The sequence below is a fragment of the Nylanderia fulva genome, unplaced genomic scaffold (assembly GCF_048542155.1).
Source record: "Nylanderia fulva isolate GAGA-0341 unplaced genomic scaffold, ASM4854215v1 Scaffold17, whole genome shotgun sequence".
NCBI classification, from domain to species: domain Eukaryota; kingdom Metazoa; phylum Arthropoda; class Insecta; order Hymenoptera; family Formicidae; genus Nylanderia; species Nylanderia fulva.
The window spans coordinates 1080519-1104484 of NW_028189945.1; the positions used below are offsets into that span (position 1 = coordinate 1080519).

Consider the following 23966-nt stretch of genomic DNA (forward strand, 5'->3'; position numbering starts at 1 on the left):
ATTGCAATGAGGGATTCATTAAAAATAAAATCTGAAATTGAGATTTATTTAAATTTTTTATAAGGTATCGTAAGAAAAATCGGTGCTCTGTGCATAACGATTCATGAATCGAGTTTAATTAACTTATCCTCGAAATCTGCGCCTGTCTTCTACTAGCATTGAAATTTAAATATGTATTTCACATTAGAGAGCTCTACTGAAGTCTCAGACATTTTATTATTACATTTTCTAACTTCCACTTTTTTGGTTTTCATGCAAGGGGGTCCACGCGACATCTCTCCAGACGCGAAAATAATCACCTCATAATTTCCCAGATTCTCCGTTTTACACTCTACCCGTTTCTCCGCCTCGAGGATGCGGTCGATCGGCATGTCCGCGTGCAGACTGCTCGTACTCTCCACCTCGCTCTGATCCCGCTCCTTGGTGCGTTGACGTTCCTCCTGCACTGCCTCTCTCTTCATCCCCATCGCCAGGCACTTCTGATATCGGCAGTATTGACAGCGGTTTCTCTGCCGTTTATCGATGATGCAGGACTTTTCCTCGCGACAGGCGTATGACAGATCCTTACGCACGGTCCTTTTGAAGAATCCCTTGCAGCCCTCGCAACTGAAAGAGAAGTTTGTTTCAAATTATATTGCAATTACTTTATTTTAAAATGTAATTAAATTATAACGAGCAAGATTCTAGAACCGAATATATATATAATTAAATATTTCGCTTTGGAATTTAATCCTTGAAGGTAGAGTTGAGAGATCTAAATGGACATAGCGCGCTAATTATAAAAATATTTCAAAAATTAATTTAAAAATATTTATATAAAAAAAGAAATAAAAAATAAGAAGAGTATTTCGAGCCCATTCTAAAATTGATCACAGAGCGCTTTAGAGCCAAGTTGAGAAAAAAATGTCAAAATTTTACAAATAAAAAATTTATTTGGATTGAAGGAAATTAATATCGTGTAGGTATCACGCATGATTATTACATCGTTATTATAGAACATGCACGTGGAAAAGGATGAATCACGGTCGACCATCTTATATTTTGCAATAGCGCGACGACTTTTGAGTTCGCCAAACGATTTATTGGCATTTTTCCTCGTGTGGTTCTCACACCAGTCTCTCCTGCATCGGGGATGCATTGGATAAAGTACCGCAGGTTTATGACTTCGCGCGTGTTATTTTTACAGCTGTCGTGAACAATAGCACACACACGCGAAAATAAGAGATTCATCGTTACGGTCTATTGTCAGAGATTCACTGAATGCGTGTGTAATGATGTAATAATATTTAATTTTGCGAAAAATAATCATTTAATAATTTCAGAACATTTTTTTAATCACAGCGATTAATGATTGAACTGTTAATCTAAACAGTAACAATACTATATAAGTGACCTAAACCGAGTATAAAAAAAGTTTTAATTAATTATAAAATTAGAAGAGATCAAAGTTTTAAAAAAGTTTGAATTAGCATACATACGTCGAGCGATGCATGAGATAAGATGCGATTAACTAACCAGAGAATCTCCTAATGTTTAATTGCATAATTAGCAATGTGGGTTATCGGATCTCGCTCAAAATTATTAACAAATCGATAAAATCAAATAATTATTTATATCACTTATTATTTCTCAATGTATGCTTTATTCGGATAAATATATATTTAAGTTTGATTTTTTACACTCATTATAGATCATCCTGTATCGACATTATATGCATATGTATAGCATTGGCGTCTGCAGGATTTTTTCCAGAAAGGGGTATAATTAAATTTTGTTTTCTTGTTCTTTTTTAATTTTTTAAAATTTCATTTTTTTAATATAAAATTTTTAAATAATATATGCAAATAAATTCTAATGTTTTTTGAGAGGAGAGTAAATTTTTTTATTGATTCCAAGGGAGGGTAAATGGCCCCTCTTACTCCCTTATAAATATAGCATATATGTATAAATTATTTATAGTAACGTAGGCGAAGAAAACAGACGTCACTCTCCTCTTCTCTATACGTCACATTTTCAGAAATCGCGAATAATAATAATCATCTCTCGCGGTTGTTGTCGCCGAGAGAGTTCGCCGATCATCATCAACGGTTCCGTGAGTCATGGCCCGCTTTCAGGGTCGTCGTTTTTAAAGTTTTTGGAACGTCTCCAGAACACATCTCCCATTGGAGCCAGAAAAGCGCGGCAGAGAATTTATTTTCGCTGCAGATATACGTATACGTATATATATCCGTGCAACGTGTGTACATATGTACGTATTTTCGCGAATGATTTCGAAGCGGGAAGCTCTCCTTCTTCGCGGTTGACAACGGAACGACGCCACATATTCTAAAAACGCTATATCCTACCCAGCAGAACAAACAGTGGCATTAAATTCCGCTGTCATCTGCTAAAACCTGGGGGCTAAAGCCGCGCGTGTAACAGATGCATTTACATACGTCTTTGTCGCCAACTCGCGATTAACTTCCAACGATGTGAATTAAGTGAAATTAATTCAATTTTTTTTCCAATTATTTTTGTCCACATTGTACTCTTAACTTTGCGCTTTCGGAAAATAAACGTCGCGTTTTTGAGGAACCTCTCGCGAAATTAATTCACGCAGCCAATGTGCTAAAAGCCCCTATCGCGGAGCAGAGTGCGATACATTATTTGCACGTCGTGATCGTGAGAATCGCGCTCATAAAGCGTATTCGCGAAGACTTAAGGATAAATCAAGCGGGTGTATTCATTGTCTGGCTCTCTCGGCGGAGAATTTCCTCTTGTTTCGAGAGAATATATATCTATATACAGGCGAGGCGTCTGCGTGCGTGCCTGACACTAAGACAAACGATACGACGCGCTAATCTCGTGGATTTTGCGAAACATCAAAATATCCCGTTTCCCTCGGAGAAGACAACGCCTATCGAAGCGATGCCCAGGATTTTACGAGGCATTATTGTGCAACTGTAACGCGTTTTTTTAAATTACGCCGTCGTTCGCATCACAACGCCGCGTTAGATACACCGAAAAAATGGTATTCTCAAAGAGGACTGTATACTATAAAATCCCTCTTACCAGATTCCTATACACGGAAAAAAATTGGCCACCATACCTAAATTTTAGCTATCCCTATATTAGAACCTAAAATTTCATTATCTATGCCTATAGAAATTTTAGTTATGGCAATTAATATTTTTGAGTTATAGTTTGACGGAAAATTCTATAACTAAAAAATATGAGCTGTTATAGGTAAAATTTATAGGCATGATGACTAAATTTCAGGTGTAATATGGGAATGGCTAAATTTTTCCGTGTAGGTGTTTTTAGAACATTCTCTAAAATTATATTCTTTGTTAATGATTAACGATCGTATGGTTTTTTATGCGGACTGTTTATTTAGCATTATATGATCATATTGTTACAGCAACGTATAGTATATAATTATTATATAATAGTTGCAATGTATAGTGCAGTGCAGTATGTATCATTGAATAGTTTTATTAGTGGATGAAGATAAAAAATAGCTTTTGAAAAAGAAACTGCCTATGTTTTTTCCTCTTTGCCCATGTGCTAGTATAAATAATTTATTTTCTGTTCATTTAAAAATAAATCCATTTCGTTTACATTTTTATAAATTACGAATACCTGATATTATAATAATATTTAGGATATTCCACTTTTAAGATTAAAGACCCACCCTTTTGACATCTATTTTAAAACAGGATACTCTGAAAACAAGTGAGAATTTTTATACAATGAGAATAAAATTTTTTCAATGTAAAATACGCGTAATGCTGTGTTGAAAAAAAAAAGAGATTCTGGGATATTTGAGCTATTAGAAGCTGACGTTAATAATTTGCGATTAAAATGCCTCAAAAGCGTATAAAAGGTGCCAAAATATCAACGATCTCCTTTATTTCGAAAACTTAAACACACGTAATTATATATCCATCATCGTGCCATTTAATCGGAATTTCTTCTCGCTCTTTCGTGTCATCGTAATCTCTCTAATCGAATAGGACCTCTCCTTTTTCACAATGATGCTAATTTGCGACTCGACTGCGAAGGCTCGATTACAACATCGTGTCCTTAATCGTCATGTAAGTGCGAAGTGTAAGAGAAGAGGAAATTCTCCACGCATACACACAGAAAAAAAGGAATCCTTGATTCAAGTATATTTTTATTCTTGAACGCTATTTGATTGATTTAAGCATAGAATGCTCTTTGTAATCACAAATTTTCATTTGCCTTAATAATAAATAAGTTTGTGTAAAGTATATTTTTTTATCCTTAAGATATATTCTTCTTTTAAAAATCATTATATAGTAAAAACAAACTTAGTCACAATTGAATTAAGAATTATATTTGCAATACTTAAAAGTAAATTTCAGCTTCAACCAAGAATATTTTGCACTTTGTTTTAAGGATAAATTATCCTTTATCCAAAATTATTTCTATTTGGCGCTATTATCAGGATAAAATATACTCGAATCAAAGCATATTTGCATTCTCTCAAGGATACTGTTTTTTCCGTGCAATAATAATGATTCTTATGCTCGTAGCGCTTTTCCAACATCATCACAGAAAAAAAGGAATCCTTGATTCAAGTATATTTTTATTCTTGAACGCTATTTGATTGATTTAAGCATAGAATGCTCTTTATAATCAAAAATTTTCATTTGCCTTAATAATAAATAAGTTTGTGTAAAGGATATTTTATTCTTAAGATATATTCTTGTTTTAAAAATCGCATATGGTAAAAACAAACTTAGTCACATTTGAACTAAAAATTATTATATATCCGATGCTCACTTGTCCTTGCAATATTTATAAGTAAATTTCAGCTTCAACCAAGAATATTTTGCACTTTGTTTTAAATTATCCTTTATCCAAAATTATTTATATTTGGTGCTATTATAAGGATAAAATATACTTGAATGAAGGCATATTTGCATTCTTTCAAGGATACTGTTTTTTTCTGTGATAGCAACGAGATGACGCTAGAGACACTGTGTTGGATGGTACAATAGCTCCGATCCAATCCATCGAGAATTGCATCGCGCATCTCTAGACGTGGGCGGCGCACGTGATGCAATTTCTGGACCACCGTGACAGCCGTTTGATCTCGCAGAGTTTATGCGAAAGACAAATATTCATGACACGGGACACGTGTGGAACCACCACTCGACTGCGCTAGTTCTCTCTCTCTCTCGCTCTTTCCCTCTCTGTTTCTTCTTTATCGTAAAAGACCTTCAGTGCCATGTGCATGAATAACGTCGGCGCAGAAGCTGCACGATGCTGCTACGTGTTTCACAGTTTTTCACCCGATCGCGAGAGATTCCGTTGGAAAAAAAAAATAGAGCTGCACGAGGAAAAGCCACATCTCGTTTGACGCGGAAAATAAAGAGGCAATCGCAGATTAATTTCTTTCTAAACGCAAAAAATACACGCTTTCTAATTATTTAATTAGAACATTTTTAATAATTAAATTGATTCGCGATGCGCACGATATCCTCTTAAAATGGCAGACACATTGTATTTCTCTAGCTAAAATTTAGCTAATTCTTTTCCGTGTATGTTTTTTTCACCTGTATTATTTATCACAAAAAAAATCTTCACGAAACTGCAGTCAGAATAAATAAACCGAATCCAAATCATTTTTGCTGACGTTGAAGAACGTTTGCTGTGCAATTTTAAATTGAATAAAAAAAGTAAAAATTTTATTTTAAACTCGAATTTAAATGAATAATATTTTTAGAAGAGAGAGAGAGAGAGAGAAAATGGAAAAATGTATAGTAATTATTTTTGCCAATCGCAAAGGCATTCCACTGGTCAAAGAAGAATGAACAGTACTGGGTTAAAGGGTTAATTAGTCGCCACTGGAGCAAAGTGCCTATATACAATGAAAAAGAGGGGGGCCCTCCATAGGAACTACGGGTGGGTAGTCGTTCTAACCTCGTGAGCTAGCAGCAGCAAGTCCAAGGTTGATGGGGGCCTCTGATGCAACGAGAACATCGCGACGAGCTGGCCTGCAGCTCCATGCAACGCGCCATCGCGACGGGAAGAGACGAAGGACAGGGAATGTATATAGGTGGGAGATCGGCGGCCTTTCTTTGTATACGTGCGTATATATATATATATATATATATATGTGTACGTGCGTACATCCACGGGATTCCCTTGCACCATGGAGCGACTAAACATCCGCGCGAGCGCACTGGCGCTCCAGCGAAAATGGCTCGAGGTCGCATGGCGATTCGCGGAAATTGGAACGGAATTCGCGATATCGAATGCTTTTACGTAACGCCGGGACTCGATTACGGAATTGGCACAATTCCGTACATAGTTCGTCCGCGGCTTTCCGAATCGCTCTTAGCAACATGAGGATAACGCGCGGATATTGTAATGATATGGAACGAGAAACCGTAATACGTTAGTATGATGCTTATTAAAAATAGATAAGTAAGGATGAAAGGGAGATAAATAAAAAGAAATAAAATTAAATGGATAAAAGGAATAGATCTGAAAAAAAAGAAAGAAAATTAAAAATTAAGAACTAATTAAGAGCCGAGGTAATTAGGAGCGCTATAAAGGATGCATAATTTCTTCCTTCTTGTTAAAAATGATTTATTTGGTATATTTCCTATTGTTCTGATTTCATCAGCAATTGTCAAATAATATAAAATAAAATTGGCATCAAGACATAAATTTTTCATATTTAATTATATTCAAGCCATACGCAATATATTTTTATTTGTCCGAGAGTTGCATTTAAGAAAATTATTCGATCGTGTAAGAAGGGTTTTCCCCCAGGACAATAAATTCGTTCATTGGCGATGACGTTTTTTTTTACGTCAACCTCGAAGCGTTATCAAGTGGATCAACCGCACTTTTATCGGGCAAGTATGTTAAGGGACTGAAATACGTGGAGTGAATAACTTGGTATATAGGTATTTCTGGAGGGTCCAGAGGGATCTTCCTTCTCGCAGTTACTTTCATCGTTACGCCGCAGTAACTCTCGTCTGAATTAGAAAGTTGGCACAAGTTTTAATTGGATAAGTTACTTTGAGAATCTAACTTTCGTATTTCAGCTATTTCGTAAAATCACCGAGAGAAAAATGTTAACAAGACCTATCTTCGTGTAAAATTCACAGACACGCCTAAAGACTCTACCACAACAATGATGCTTGGATTATACGAATTTCTGATTAGCAAAATGACAAGCGTGTAACAGAATGTCTATATTAAAATTTTGTGAAGAAAATTGCTTGAAAGTTTCTTGATCATTTGAATTTCAGATAAAAGCTAAAGAATTTTTAGATGCCACTTTTTAAAATAATTTTTTATCGTATATATTTTCTTGTGCTTTTCACTCATAAAAGAAAAATAAAGATCTACTTCAGAAATTAAATTTGAAAATTTATTGAAAAGAGAATAGCTTTTATAAGATACATATTTTTCATTTGTATAATATTTTTCATTTTTCATTAAAAATTGCAATAAAGAATACGTATTACATACATTCAGTATATTTTGCCAGAGAATATTAAAAAAAATTCCTTAAGTAAGTCTTAATAAAATCTCCGATTTTCTACATTTTTTCAAAAAGTATAGACACTTTGATTAATCATATGTGATTGGCACAATTTTAATAACATAATTTCTTAATTTTTATTCTCATGATTCTCAAATATTTCTATATATGACTATCATGTAACACACACACACAAGTCATATAATAATATAAATATATCTGAAAAAAATTTGTAAAATATGCTTCGATAAACATAAAAGTTGCGTGCATGAGACAGATTGCGGAAAATAATTTCAGGTGCGTCTTGAATTAAGAGGTATATATAAACTAAATATATTTCGGTCCGCGCGTTTGACGTTTTTCAACAATTATTATCGAAAGACCGACAAACTGTCGCGCTGACAGGAACGCGTAATAACAGCTATTATACGCATCCAGATGTACGCGGGATGGGTGTGTTACGGAGTAAAATATCGTGTGCACCTTCTCGGTAGGCAGGAGGTGTTGCGTGTTCGCATAAAAGTCAGCTCGCGCAGATGTTCCTTTTCACAGCGCGCGTTTTCGCGGCGGTTCGCCGCGACCTGTTGCGGCCGCAGAAAGACGATATATATATATACGCACAGACACCCAGGGCCCCTTTTTTTCCCCGGGGCACGCATGCGGTGGAAACTCTTTCACCTACTATCGCGTTTCCTTCGGCTCCGTCTGCGCCGGCCCGTTTAGTTCGTCGACATTTTTATTATTCCGCCGGACGACGGTTCGACGCACCGCGGCGATTATGCAAACGCGACGCCGTATATATATATATATATATATACAGCTTTTTTTCTTACGTATGCACGCGATGAACGAATGCGAGGAGACTCCGTTAATAATCGAGGGTATATGTATACATGCGTGCGCGCGAGTCAAAGTTCAGTGTCGACGCTCGGATTGTCGAAGAATTCTATTTGTAACGCGAGGTCTAAGAAATCTCTCAATCCTACCTATATAATTAATTTTACATTATACGTACACGTATAATGTTATATAGGAGAGAATTTTTTCTTAGAATTTAGCCGGAAAATCGTGGCAATCGTGGGACAATATGATACTGGAAGAATTTGATATTAATTTATCATAATAAAAAATATTATATTAATATATGTATATAGTAAAATTAATCGAATATATTTTACATCTTATTGTTTGGTAAATATTAATCAGAAAAACTCTTTATAAAAACATATATATTGTCCCACGATTATCATGATTTTTAGGGTAAATTCTAAGAGAAAATTCTCTCTGTAGAAAATACGACTTCTAAAGAAATGATGTAATAAAGTGTATAAATATATAATACAAAATATAAATTAATATGTAAAATGAGTTCTGAAATAATTGTTGGCGAATGTAATCTAGGTAAAATAATCGATGAAATAACTACGAACAAAACGGATAAATAATAAATTAGGGAAAAAAAGACAAATCGGAGCATGTTTAATATTCAAGTAGAATCACGACTTTTATAAGCGCGTGTCTCGCAACTTCGCAGACAGTAAACGAAAGCATGAGAGAGCGTGTATCTCTGATACTTTTCCCAAAGAAGTTGATTCCATCCTTTCCATCAATCCCTCGAGTAAAGACACGAGACAGCCTCGAGACTGACTTATCGAACGTTAAATAATTGAGGAAAGGTCGACGAGAGGTTGTTCAAGTTGGGGAAAACGTCAGAGTATAAAAAAAATATTCTCCCCTGTCCTCTCGAGCTCGTCCGAGTACTATTCGATTTAATTATTCGGCTGAATCTCCCGTACAGACTTATTTTTGCAATAACTCTTTGCGCGAGTCGGAGGTTAAGGATAATTGGAAAAAAAACAAAGCAACTATCACGTCGATTTATCACGATGTTTTTGCTATATAGGTAATGCGGCCGGGCGCTGCATAATAAATTATTACATTCTCGTGGAATGGGTCGGGATTATTCATCGCGTCTTCCGTTAACGAGGGTCAGGATTATCAAGCAAATCCGAAGAACCTTGAACCGCGCTCTTTCTCTTTTTCTCTTGTTCTGCAACGCGATGCAACAGCGGAAAATCATCTCATCTGGCAAGCACAACGAATTCATATTCATAGGCGCGGCCGGTATCTCCGCTTTTTCTCGGATTAAATCTCACGTCGGGTCTTTTACGAGTTCGCCCTCTTCGGAAAATGCCACGAAAGAACGGTAATTATTTTTGCAGTTGGCCAAGACGAAAGAGCGTAAGAGAGCGCACAAGAGAGAATATTCAAACGAGTTTGTTCGCTTTTATTATTGAAGTCGCCGCTTAAGAGATATATTCAATATTATACCGTCGATTGAAAGATTATATACTCGCGTACATTTCTTGAATAAAATCCTCCGTGCGTCAAGGATCAAATTTACATGATAAATACGCGCAAGAAGAGGTAAAACGCTTTTTTATAGTCTTTAGACTTCTCTCTTGCCGGATACATACTTGCACTATTGAATGTATAATCGCAACTTTTCCAATACATTTACTGTGGATTTCGAGAGAGACAGAGAACTCTTTTATTATACAAATATAAAAAGATAAGAATAACATAGACAATCTGTCTAAAGTTGTTGGAGGATGGTTTTAATAAGTCTTGAAAGATTTACAAGGGAACCTCGGTAACCCGAGAATTTTGATTTTGATAAAAAAAAATACCTTTACACGCATTTAATAAAATTTTGAAAAAATAAGTTTTTCTAATTGTTACATTGAAAAGAAAAATTTTTTTTCAAAAATTATATTTAAAAAAAGAAAATTTTTAAATTCATCTATTTATCCGCCTTCTACACGTGTGTGTCGAATTCTCCAAATTTTCGACTTCTCGAGGTTCTTGTTAGTATCTAACTACAACAATAATTTATTATAGAATTATCAACTTACCTATAAACGCCGTAATGTTTACCGCTCGCACGGTCGCCGCAGATCGAGCACAGATGTTTGCTGCCCGACAAAGGATGATTAGGCGGATAAGGCGTGACCGTCTTGCTTTGACCACTGGGCGATGTACTCAGGAGGTTGCTGTGACAACCAGCATTGAAGGATCTTTACATGTAAAGCAGAGATATCTGTGAATCTACGCCACTACGATCCCGTAACGTGCACATTTCGAACAATTTAACGTGTTAACTAACGGATCGCTACACTGTCGAAATCTTGTGAAATTGAGAATTTGATTACACTGTATCTGCACGGAAAAAAAAATTAGCTACCATAGCTAAATTTTAGCTGTCCATATATTACACATGAAATTTAGTTATCATGCTTAAATTTTAGCTATGACAACTAATATTTTTTTAGCTATAACATTCTCCGTTAAACTATGGCTAAAAAATATTAGTTATCATAGCTAAAATTTAGCTATGGTAGCTAATTCTTTTTTTCCGTGTGTTGAAAAAAAATTTTTTAAATTAAAAAAAATATATATATGAAAGTATCAATAAATAAAAGAATAATTTTTTTATCGGAATTAACTCGAGCAAATCTGCCGTCAAATTTATATAATTATATTAATTATATTATAATAAGAAGGAATACTTACCCTGGGCTATTGGGACCCGATGGACTAAAGTTCCCCGGATTGATAAGAGCCGTGTCGGGCTTCATGTCGAGAGGACTTTGCGGACCTACTGACGACATCGACATGTTGCTATCCAAACTTAACCCTGTAACACGAGACGTTTTTCGAATTTATTTTATCTGACTTTTATTTTCTCTCTCATTAGCATATTAATGTCATATATTCGCATATTTTTAATGTTGCGTAAATATAGTTCCTCTTGCTTGCAATTTTCACGAAAGATCAAATATAGCACGCTCATAACACGCGATGATAAACAGATGACAAGCGCATGATAAACGTGCTCGATGCAAATTGCAATTTCTAAGAAGTTGCGTGAAAAGTGCATCTATCATATTATCCGATATTTATACTATGACGATCGACACTTTGATGATATGATATTCTTTTTAAAGCGACGAAAGGATGTAGAGAAAAGAAACTATGATCGAAAAAGAAACACCTTGCTTATCTCTCTCATAACTCAAAACATCATAACTCCATTATGATGATATATCATAATGATTATACGTTAAGTTTGACAAGATTAAGAGTAAATTATATTATGAGTTGGATAGATTAGATATATACACCGTACAATATTGAGGTTTGATTAATAAAGAATAAAATTTTAGGATGAAAACCTCGAAAAGCTGTCTAGACAAGTTCTTAAGAGAAAAATTGGCATAATAAGAAACAAAATCCATATAATAATACACTTATAGGCTCAAGTTAAGATAAAAGGGTAAAGCTACATAAAAAATTACACCTCGCCGATTTTGTCGCTACTTAAATGTTGTAGAGGAGATTCTACGAAGTCTAACTTGATATTTAAGCGACGAGAAAATCGATGAAGCGTAACCTTTCGAAATTTTACCGAAAAGGAGATGTCGAAAAAAATCGAAAAATAATTAATCGCTTGACAACGCATTAAATATCATGATAAAAAAAAATCTTCCGCGTCCTTCGCGCATTCCTTTCGCCACGAGGAGGACAACGACGCTTCTCGGCGCGATCGCGCCAGCAATTTACAGTTACAGGAAACCTGCGAGTAACCGCGTGTCGTCGATCGATCGAACGACCGATCGATCGATCGGATCGACGCTTCCCTCGAAGACGGAGGAAAGTTCGCGCGAGAATCGCCGCGAGAAAAAGAGAGGAACGAGCCTCTGCTCGGCGAAGGTCGAGCGATCGGAACGCGTGATTATGCGGTAAAACGACGAGACGAGATGCGACCGCGAGAGTTGCAGGTGCGGACGAAAGACGGCTCTCGAAGAGCGGGAACGAAACCGTGTAACGTCGAGTTTTATTCGCTCTTCTCACGGAGAGCGAAGACTCTGTCATTATCCGAGAAATCCCTCTATCGTCGCAGGGATTTCTCTCTTCGGCATCGCGTGAATGTGTAGAGTTCTTTCTGTTTCTGCGGAGACCACCATTCCGCTTTACATGCCGATAATATCTTTGATGTGACGCGTATAGAGAGTAATAATACTATAGGGGACTCCGTAAATTGAGTATTTATTATCTACTTAATAGAGGGAAACTTTCAAGATTTATGGGACTCTCTTCGGATGACGCGATCTTGCTATTTGTGGATTTACAATGGGCAATTTTTACGGAATAAAAAATCTACACATAATTAATGTGCAATTGAAGCACAAAACTAGTCCTAGATATCTACAATAAGAATTTCTATCGTCAACAAAATATTTAGATTTAACCAAATTTGCCAAATTTAACCAAATATAATGTTAGAAGAATACGTGTGCAAAAGCAAAAATACAAAAACGCCGAGATCTGAGAAATCATAAAGCATATAAATTTAATGCTCCCCTAAATTTCTTTAAAGCCTGTGGCATTTATGACTTTATATGTCTGGAAGGATTCGCGTTTGTAGCACCGTAGGGACCATTGAAAGCGAAAGTCCGTGGAAACAAATACCCGAGAAAGGGCAAAAACCCACGACGAGGAGCGAGGGAGATCCGTGAAAGTGCCTGAATTCTACAAAAGGTCGCTCCCCAAGTTTCACGTAACCAAGAGAACGAGCAGTTTGTATTGGAAGCTCATTTCGTCAACATCGGCGCGAGATATCTGGAGAGAGATTGCTCGGATAAACGAGACTATAACAAATGGCCTTCCGCCTCACCGATACGAATCTCAAGACTAATTTATATATATATATATATATATATATATATATATATATATATAGTATTTTATATATATTTTCTCTTTCCTTGCTCCCTTTCACTCCTTTCTCGCTCTTCCTCTCTATCGACATTTATATGTATAGAGTGAAAGAGAGCAAAAAGAATAAAAAAGAATGAAAATGAACGAAAGAGAAGAATCTCTTCTCTCTTTCACTAGTGCGTTAATTTCTCGTCCTTTGTGTTCGTCGGTTTCTGCATGAAACAGTCTTCTCACGGAATTACATGGTATTGATCCTGAATCCTTGAATTACATGGTATTGATCTGTTTCTTCGTGCGGTCCCTCTCGAGCGATTATCATCCGTCGTTTTCTCCCTCTTTATAACCCTTCGCAACAGATTCAGTCTCGCTCCGAAGGAAAAGAGATTTCTCTCTGATATAAAAAAAAACCCAATCCATTTTTGCGCTCGGTGTTTATTCGGCAGCGAATGAAATGATTGATGAAGGTTTACACGTCGTGAAAAAAATTCTCGTTAATGACGATTATTATGATTCTTCCATAATAAATCCTAAAAATTTATTTTAACGTGGCACATTTATCCGATATGCTAAATGAAAATTGATTATGTAGAAAAGAGTTTACTATAACAACAAACGTTTGAAGTTGAACAACCGTTGCTAAATCTTCAGCTCGTTATCAATCACATAAATTACTAATCGCATCGCGTTATCGGTCTTTTTTATCGAATGAAAACGTTGACGGGAAGATTAATCGCAGACTGTATCTGAAATCGTCGCTTTATCGGAGCAACGAGCTCTGCGTTTATTATAACACAGCGAAAACCCCGATCAGCAGTAATCGTCACCGTCAGCTAACGTCAACCGAAGAGAAGGTTTATCTCTCCTCGTTTGGCCACTTCTCGCAGGACATTTTTCACTTTCTACATTCAGTGGTCGGTCCATTATTGCCCGACGATGACGAGCCCTCGCTAGCCCTCACCTAGACTCGCATTTTCTCCTTTTAACTCCGTGGCAGTTAGGGTGGAACGTCCGAGAAGATAAATGACATTTTAATCGACTCCAGACGCGCGAGGGACGCGATGTGTTGACAAATGTTTGCGGGACGACAAAGAAAGGAGACGATATTAAGTCTTGTTTGAACAATCTATAATTTACAATAAAATTCTATCTATATCGCACGTTGAATTGAAGACATTAATTTGATTATCATGATCTATCGCTTTTAAAAGATAAAACGAGATGGCCACTTTTGATAAGACACTCTGTGTACATTTCCATATCGATTATTTTAAATTTCTTTTCTTCAAATAAATATTATGGGTTTATTTATAAAGCTTTTCGTAACTGTATAATTAAAAAAAAATATATGAATGAAATTTAAAAAAAATTAAGTCTACAATTTCATCGCGAAATCTAGACCGTTTAAAATAGGTTTTGTATCAGCGAAGGTGGCCGGCGTGTGTTCGTTCAGTTCAGACGATCTGTTGTTGAGGACGCGTCAAGTGCATCGGTAATTGCACGCCTGACGTCATTCTGTCACTCTCTCCCTTCCTCTCTTTCTCGGTTTCTCTCTTTCTCTCCGGCCCACTCCGGCCGATCCGCTCGCTCGGAAGCGCATCACTAACCGACAAATGCGCAGCAGACAGACAGATTGGGATTTATGGCGGTGATGCCCCTGCATCAGGGATGACCGCCAAGAAGATACACTCAATCGCTAATCGGTTGGCGTCAATTTTTTTAACGAGAATCAAGAAAATCGAAAGTTTAACATTGTTATTGACATGTGGTTAAACACACAGGCAGTGTTGTATAAGTTCTTATCGTTTATTTAAAAATATAAATGTATTTAAATATTTTTTATTTGAGTATTTGACTATATATAATTATTTAAAAGGAAATTTAAAAATCCTACATTTATAGAATTAACTATAATTATAACTTATATATTAAATATATTGACTAAATGTGTCAACTATATTTTTAACTATAACATATTAATTGTACTAACTGCGTTAATAATCAACTGTATATATGCATAAAAATATTAATACTTTTTCAAAAATATGAGCAATGGACTAGCATATATGATTATTTTTAGGCCAATGCAATGTGCGATCGGGGAGTTTATGGACCGAAAGAAGAAGCAAGCGGTTCGATCAGGAGGAGCTGAATCGAGCCGGTGGAACGGGGCCACCACGTGGTCGCTCCGGTGACCCACAAAATGATTTATGCAGTCGATCCGAGAGACCGTGGAGAGTTCTCGCTGGAATTATATCTCCAATGTGCCTGTGCGCGCACGGTTGGCGATTCGATAATAATTCGAAAATCGAAATAGCACTCTGGACATACATATTGGATTCAGCATCCATTCTCTGTTTTCACGAGAGATAGATTGCTTTTATCTTCTGCTTTTTAGATAGCTATAGCGATTGATTAGCGATTTGTACGATAAAAGATTTACGATTTTTCATATTTACGGCATCGATGACCGATTTTCGAATTTTGGCACAGATTCGCACTTGCGTGCTCTCTTTTTTACCGCCCTAATTATTACAACGGAAGAGGATTTAAAACCGTTCTCGGAAGAAAGATGCTTGAAAAAAATTGCACGCGCGATGTTTCGTAAACATCGCGGACGAGCGTTGATCTCGCGGTGCATTCGCTCTCGGTTTGTGTCAACGATTTGTCGCGTGCGCGCTGCACAGAGATGATGAGTTATACATTGAGGTCGTAGCTCTCTCGCTCTTCTCGCGGCTGACTTCTATTTCGAGTGCCGGGTCGTCGTCGTCGTCGTCGTCGCTTGCGTGCCACTCATCACTCTCGTTTATTAAGCATTGCGCCGCTGGTTTAATTACGCAACCGGCCGGCAAAGCGAACGGATCGAAGGTCGTCGACAGTCCGCGAGAGACTTCGCGACGCGCAAGAAGCATTGCTCAGATATAGAGTGCATCGCATCGCGATACTCACCCAGATGACTCCGAAACGCGAGCATAATAATCAAATAAATGCACGTATATATCGGTCAATATTTAAAAAAAAATTTTTTTAATAAAATTTATTTTTTAATTTCCAAAATTTTCTATTTTCTCCTAAAGATACTATGTATAAAAATCTCTGAAAAAATTCTTGATCATAAAATTCCTTACACGTATTTGTGATATAATTTGGAAAAAATCCCAAAATCGTCCTTCCTTTTTGGCGGAGAAAAAAAGAATACCAGCGTGGAAATAAATTTCTATACTGAGAATAATGGCGAACGACCCGGTCACGGCGGTACAATAATTTAGTACGTGGCCGGAGTTGCCAATTAAATCTGCTCGGTGGACCCGCGACGACGCGATATCCATTCTCGGCGAGCGTAGCCGAGACCGCGCATTAAGCAATTTCACATGACGAACGTCGTTGGTCGTAAACGCGGCTTTAAGCGTATCGACGTATATAGAGGGTGGGACGAGGACACGAGAGTGGCCACAAGGCCAACGCTGTCGGTGACGGTTCGATTAAGTGTGTATGTGTACTGCGCGCGCGCATACGTACACTTTTATATGCTTATATACATGTATCGGCTGTGTCGGGCACCTTGACCAGACGCAAACGCGACGGTGCAACGCTCGAGCGTACACAAGCGCACGCGCGCGGGCACACACTCGCGCACGAGGTAACAACATGACGTATCTGTATCGTATAAATTTCGTGCTCATCCTCATCGAGATAGGCGAGCTGCGAAAAAGGGCAAGGAAAACTCGAATTGCGATCATTCCTTTTCACCGTTATCGAAGGAACGCATAGAATGCGATTACTGCATGCATACAGTAACACATAAACACACACACACACACATAGGTCTTTTGATAATTTTAACTATTTTCTATGCGCGAGAAGCAACAAAAGCGCGCGCTGTTCTTCTATTTTATGTTAAAAAAAAATATTTTCAAAAAAAATATATAAAGTCTGTTTCAAAGCGATTAATATTTTTGACAGAAATCAGCTGATTTCTGTCAAAAATTCTAATAAAGCGTTAATTTGCTAATTAAATTTTAAAATAACAATATGTTATAAATATAAAAATATAATATGTTGTGTAAATATAAATATGTTATAATGCCTTATCTGCGATTAATATTTTTTAACAGAAATCAGCTGATAACTGTCAAAAATATTAATCGAGTTTAAAGAATTATTTTAATGTTTATAACATTATTATTCTAAAAATTCATATAATTATTTATATAAATATTGATGGAAGAGAAGAAAAGGATCGAACCTCAAATGTGTGTTTACATTTATACATATGAATTTTTTTAAACTCGTACACTTTTCTATAAACGTCAGTGTGATAAATCTTGGAATCTGTACAGATTTTCTTAGATGGTATATATTTTCGGAAAATCGTGTACGTGGCTCGTGACACGCTCTCAAAATTATTGGCTCTCGGTGCATTTTGCGCAACGCGCGTGTGGGTGCAATGGATGGAAACTCGAGACTTACAATTAGCTCATGTCAGCTCGGCTTTGTATCCATTTATTCCTGATATCGTAACTGTACAGAGAGTAGCTTTATATAAAATAAAATTATCAATAACTTCCCTCGTTCTCTCTAAAATCAATTGAAATTAAAGAACAAATTTCTGCATTGCAGAAACGCCAATTTCCACTGTGCCATTTAAAACTCTTATTGTGTGTACTCGATTATATTATCACAGGATATTTGGAGTCCCATCGCGCGTAACGCGATACCTCGGGATGCAGCTCGTCATCATTATCAGCGCCCGGCGACATGTGCACATTGCGAAACTATTTACGAACGTAGGAGGAGGATGAATATTTATGCTCGCGAGAGAAGAAACGTCGACAACCTTGAAAATGACGATAAACCGTTTGACTGCACCGTTTCATTGCATTCCGCGTCGCCGGAACACGTTGAGGCGCGAGAAGCAATAACTCCCAAAGCAATAAATTCAACGATGATAACGAAGTGTGGAGTTGAGGTAAGATGGAGTTTAGTAGTTACAAATGTATATAATGTTCTCTCTCTCTCTCTATTCGCGCTAATAAAATAGATCGTATATCAACGCGGAGCATTAACCCAGTGAATTAATAAAACGTATATATAGGTAGGATTCGCGTAAGAGAAGAAAAAAGTAAAATGCGCTCGACGGGTTCCATTAAGGAATTGAAACGCGATACGCAATTAAAATTCGAGCTTAGAGAGTTCCGTTTAATAAAGCTTAGTGCAATATATAGCGCGACATGCACATATAATACTCGCTAAAACTCTCGCATGATAAATTAGCGTCAATTCGTGGGCAGAGCTCGTCGTCGCGGAACCAGTCCATTAACGGATCGGACATTAAAAGCGCGAATTTCTTTTTTTCCCTCTTTTTTATGGCTGAGCCACCCCCGTTGTTTTGTTTCCCGCGAGTGCCAACTCTTCGCCCCCGTTTCGTTCGTTCGTTCTTTCATTCGTTAAAAGCAGATGTGCCGATAAGAGCCGCACGGAAAGTGAAGCATAAAAAAAGAAGAACATATTTCGGTACTCGTTAAGATTATGCGAGGCATTGTGTAACGGCGGTTGCAAACCGTCTCCACGGTTCAATGGACAAACGGTGCGACGCACGTACACCTTATCTGTCAAGGATTAATAACCTCTGATAATTGAACGGATAGTGCGATGTGCTCGAGGTACTAATTTGTATTTAAAACTGTGTATCGTTAATATTCCTCAAGTGAAAATCACCCGTCATTTATATCGGTTTTTTAAATTGCATGTGTAGTTTAGCGATAGATTAAGTATCTTATAAGTATTTATTTGTGTGCATTTTTGGTTTCGAACTCTCTATGAATAATAAAGTAATAGAATAATAATTTTGTACCTATAATATCAATATTAAAATCATAATAATAATAATAGATTTTATTGTATATTTATTTATTAATTATATATTAACATTTAATATACATATAATTGAATAAATTTTCAACATAGAATTAACGCAAGTTACAATTAAGTCGTCAAAATTAAATTTCTCATATCCGACCACACGATCCAGCGTGACTGTAAAATAGCTCGTAGTCGCCATTTAATCTATTTGCGGAATTTCTCCGCATATGCGGTCGTACGACCGCGCGACTCCGACGATGACATTGAGTTCGTACAGCAGTCTCAAATGAGTAATACGAAAATGCAACCAACGCGCCCAACAGTTCGTCATTCAGCGCTAACTTTAGATCCCCGTGCAAAGCCGCCGGTGTGCAGAAGCGCTGAATCGAACGAATATTTGGACGCGTGCGGTTTACATTGCGTTTATATATATACACACATGCGTCCCACTTTTATCTCATTATTTTACGTTACGACATACATAATTCTACGGCCAATTCAGAATCGATTTTTCCGCTAATAGAAAATATCGATGCACCGGTAATTTCTCAAGCACTCGATCACGGAAAATAAAGAAAGCCGCAGAAGCTTCTGTCAATTTCGTTTTTATCAAATATTTTTTTCTCAACATTTTTTACGTTAAGGAAGAATCATCATCTTCGAATATTTAAGAGACCGAAGTAATATAATAATTTTGAAATATTTTGTCTACGTGCACGTGTGCATATATGCATTTCAAATGCGACGACGACGAGTTTGTTCTCCTTTTTCTATTATGCTGAATCCGCGGCGGATACGGATCTTCTCGACTCGTCGCAATAAAAGACGCGCCGTGTCGGTTACTCATCGCGCGGATATGCAATTCAGCAAATTTCGACGGCGGATGTCTGATAAACAATGCCGATGCGTGTCCGCTCAGTCTCTCCAGCTCTCGAGATAATTTCGGAACCTGATTCCTATACAGAGATACCTCTCACGTTCAAAGCGCGAAGATAATCGCGCAATTTTTAATACATTATGAAATTAACGATTTTTTTCTTCGGCTAACATTACATTCTTTTCATAGTACAGTTGCAGAAATACGAAAATATATCTACTGATAAGAGAGGGAAATTTTCTAGAGAATCGAGTCCCGATATTTTTTATTACGCACTTCTCTAAAATATAATCACTTTGTATTTTTCTCTATAAAATCTAGTTACACAATTGTGAGTTGATTATCTACTGATAATGTGAAGTTCTAATATGATCTAGATTTTCTTCTGTGTGTGGAAAAGGTGTCTCAAAGATCTCGGAATAGTAAAAAACCGCACTTAAAGTTAACGGCTATAATCGTTAATTAACTGACTATGAAAGTTGCGCTTGCTCGAGCGCATCCTTCCTTCGCGATCAACGTCGCGACGACGATAATATTCCGCGCGAGCGAATTGTGACAAATCGATCCGTCGCAGACGGCGGGACGAATCTAGCCGGTCTGACTCTTTTTTGCGGTTAATCGTCGTCGTACGTCGAACGAATATAAGCGCGAGATAACGATCGGTCGCTCGCGAGAAGAGAAGCCGCTGCCCACCTTCTCTCCGCGGGAGAGCGATTTTTCAGTCATTATCGTCATTATACGGGGGCCTGACGGGAGGTCTTTACGACGATGACGTCACCGTCTGACAATTTGAGCGCTCTTCCGAAACTGAAAACCAGTTTCCCGCCGTGCGATCTCCGCGTATGCGCTTTGCCTTTAAGGTACCGCTTCATGTGTAGGATACTGTCGCAGCAGTCTGTTGCTTTTTTTGGTAAAGTTCAATTGAACGAACAGCAAAGGCAGAAAAACACGCAACTATAGTTGATTCTAATTATTATTATTATTATTATTATATTAGTTAAATGATGGATTTTAAGAATAAAATAGATTAGTATGAGAATATAAAAGCAAAAATCGTAATTTTAACTTTGAAATAATAAAAGAACAAAGAAATATGCTCTACTAAATTTTGATCACGTGACTGCTGCTGCATGCTGCGGATGAAAAGACACCTTTAGGCTAAACTCACTGCATCCCGCGCTGCACCAGATCATCAGAGTCGAATCGCCTCTCTTTTAACGCGCGAGAACGAGATCGTAAATTTACTATAAATTTTGCTCCCCGACTCGGTCATAAATTGTCGAACGTTCGCGCGATACATATGTATAAACATATATCTTCCGCGAAGTGTATGATAAATCGCGCCCAATTTGCAAGAAAGGGGTTGAAGTTGCAAGGATAATCTGTGTAAAGTTGGCACCTCATTTTCCAAAAAATGAATTTTTTTTAAAGTTCTGAGTGCACGAAGAGTTCTAGAGTTCCTTATTAATTTTAAAAATACTTCTGACGAATTAAGCTAAAAAAACGATTGATGAATTTTGGGGATGCTATACCTTCACAAAATTAAATCTTTAAATCAGCGATAATATAAAAAGTATTAAAAACAATTAATTCCGTCATTAGGATTTCTTTTAGAACTCTTGTGCCAATCGGTGCCAACTTTATACAGAGATGCAATGATATACGATCCGTAATTCTGAAGAGAAAGAGTAACACAGTTCTCCAGTAGATATTTGCAATTCACAAATTGATTTTACATAAATATATAAAAGCTCGAATTCTCTTTCTTTCACATGTAGATTTTCTGTCTTTTCAGCCTTTTCTAGACCGCTGCGTTTTATCAGTTAAGGGAAAAATATTTCGTCATACTATATATTCGCGCAAAGAGGCGCGCCGTTATCGACGAAAATTATCGTTCTCTCTCTCTCTCTCTCTCTCTCTCTCTCTCTCTTTCTCTCTCTCTTTCTGACACGGTACTGTAAAGTAAATTAAAAAATCGCAGATATCTCGGGCATTGCGGCCACGTATCGGACACATTACACGCGATTAACGATTTCCTCGCACGCGACTTTGGAATTCGTCGTCGCGAAAAGCCCGCGAAAGAGGAAAAAAAAAGGGAAATAAGTTTTCGACGACGTGCACGAAAGATGGCTACTAGAGAAAAAGAGAGAGAGAGAGAGAGCGAGGGAGATAGAGAAAGTTTTTTTAACAGTTTCCTGCACGCAGCTGCGACCGGATGCCGCTCCCACACCAGAGAGACCGCCACGTTATAACGTTGCACATGCAACCCACGCAATTATACATGTGCACGACTGTACGAAAATAGTGCCGCGTCCCTGACGTTAGTCCTTGAACTCGCGAAAAAAGTCGTCGGATTAATGACACATCTCCGAGAGCATGATTTACACTGTCGCAGACGTCGCGAGTCTCGATGCGAGTCAGTTCTGCGCTTCAATAAGCACGATACTATCCATTAAATGGAATTCACTCGTTCATCTTTTTATACAAGCTTCTTACAAAATAAAAAAAAAATGATATAATAACAAATATCTATAATTGCTCTAATATAAAAATATTTATATATTATTACTGTATATATTCACGCTTCATCTTATTGTTTTTTGTTACAATTTTTAAATAAAATTATAATATTTCATAAAAATTAATTAAATATTAAAATTGATATTTTATTAAAATATTGAAAAAAAAAATAAATAAAAAATATTTTTAATTATATTTGTATAATTATATCCATAAAACTTTTCTAAAGAATTAAAACGCCATTAGCTCATGTCGGAGTTATTTTTTTTTCTTTCTCTCACAATTCTTTTATTTTCAAGATTAAATTCCGCTCTCTCCGCTGCATCGTATTAATACACATGGCGTTGTGTAAAGCGAATTTCATGAGACGATTTCACATAGCAGCGCATAGCAGCGCACCACATGTTAATATACAACACCTTACAGTATCTAAATTTACGTAGAATTCTAGCAATCAGCATGAGAACTAGACACGACACGTACACAGAAACTCCATTATGAATGTGGAACAGAGCACATTCTATACAACCTCGACACTTTCTCGTGTTGTATCGCAATAAATATTTGGACAGCGTGTGTACAAGTCCGACAAGAGATAAGACGCGTATGATTTCATATTCTTTCTTTTACGATCGCCGCCGCAGGTTTTTAGCGCGTCGTAAATCTGGACGAGGACGCGAACATAAAACAGAAACGTTTCCAGAATTATTCGCGAGAGCGAATACAGTTTCGTTTTGCCGAAGAAATGCATTTTCTGAAAAATGCTTCGTCAACGCTTCGCACCGAGAAGCGGCCGATAAAGGACCAAAAATATCAAAGAAAACTTTGATACACACGCATATATGCATACAACAAGAATAAGATACAGAATGTTCACGATAGATATGCAATAATTTCTACACCAAAAAATTGAGAAGTAAAAAAACTGTATATAAAATCCCTCTCTTATAGCAGATGTCCTTATAAATGTTTCTCGAACATCCTCTAAAATTAAGAATATATTCTTTGTTAATGACAAATGATCACGTTGTTACAGCAATATATGTATATACATATATGTATGTATATATACATACATATATATGGTTTGTATAGTTTTTATCACTGAATGATTTTTTAATTTATTAAAAGAATGAATGAAAGTTAATAAGTAACTCGAAAAAGAAGTCTTGAGTGACTTAAGAACTCATAAGTTATTTAACTTAATAATATAATCTAATCTGTAATAACACAAAAGTTCATTTAATCGTTCAGGATCTAAGTTTTACCTCTGTGTGCTATAAATAATTTGTTTTTTTTTCCGTTAATATCTATTTTCTAATCTGATACTAATCTTTAGAGGATTCCCCTCTTAAGATAAGAGAATAATTTTTACGGCTATTTTAGAAAACAAGATATTCTACAAAAATAAGTGAGAAA

General features: G+C 36.7%; 1 protein-coding gene across 8 annotated transcripts in view; it reads right to left on the bottom strand.

The window, feature by feature from the left end:
• The window catches only part of usp (retinoid X receptor ultraspiracle), a 78372-nt gene that overhangs the window by 4390 nt on the left and 50016 nt on the right, over nucleotides 1–23966 (bottom strand). For 7 of the 8 annotated variants that reach the window (XM_029312342.2, XM_085481110.1, XM_085481109.1 and 4 more), the window contains 3 exons: nucleotides 11084–11207; nucleotides 10426–10587; nucleotides 300–606 (listed from right to left, as the gene is read on the bottom strand). In XM_029312342.2, coding sequence (XP_029168175.1) covers nucleotides 300–606; nucleotides 10426–10587; nucleotides 11084–11207 — 593 coding nt within the window. The remainder of the gene's footprint in view (nucleotides 1–299; nucleotides 607–10425; nucleotides 10588–11083; nucleotides 11208–23966) is intronic. The other variant, XM_085481111.1, reaches the window with a different exon arrangement.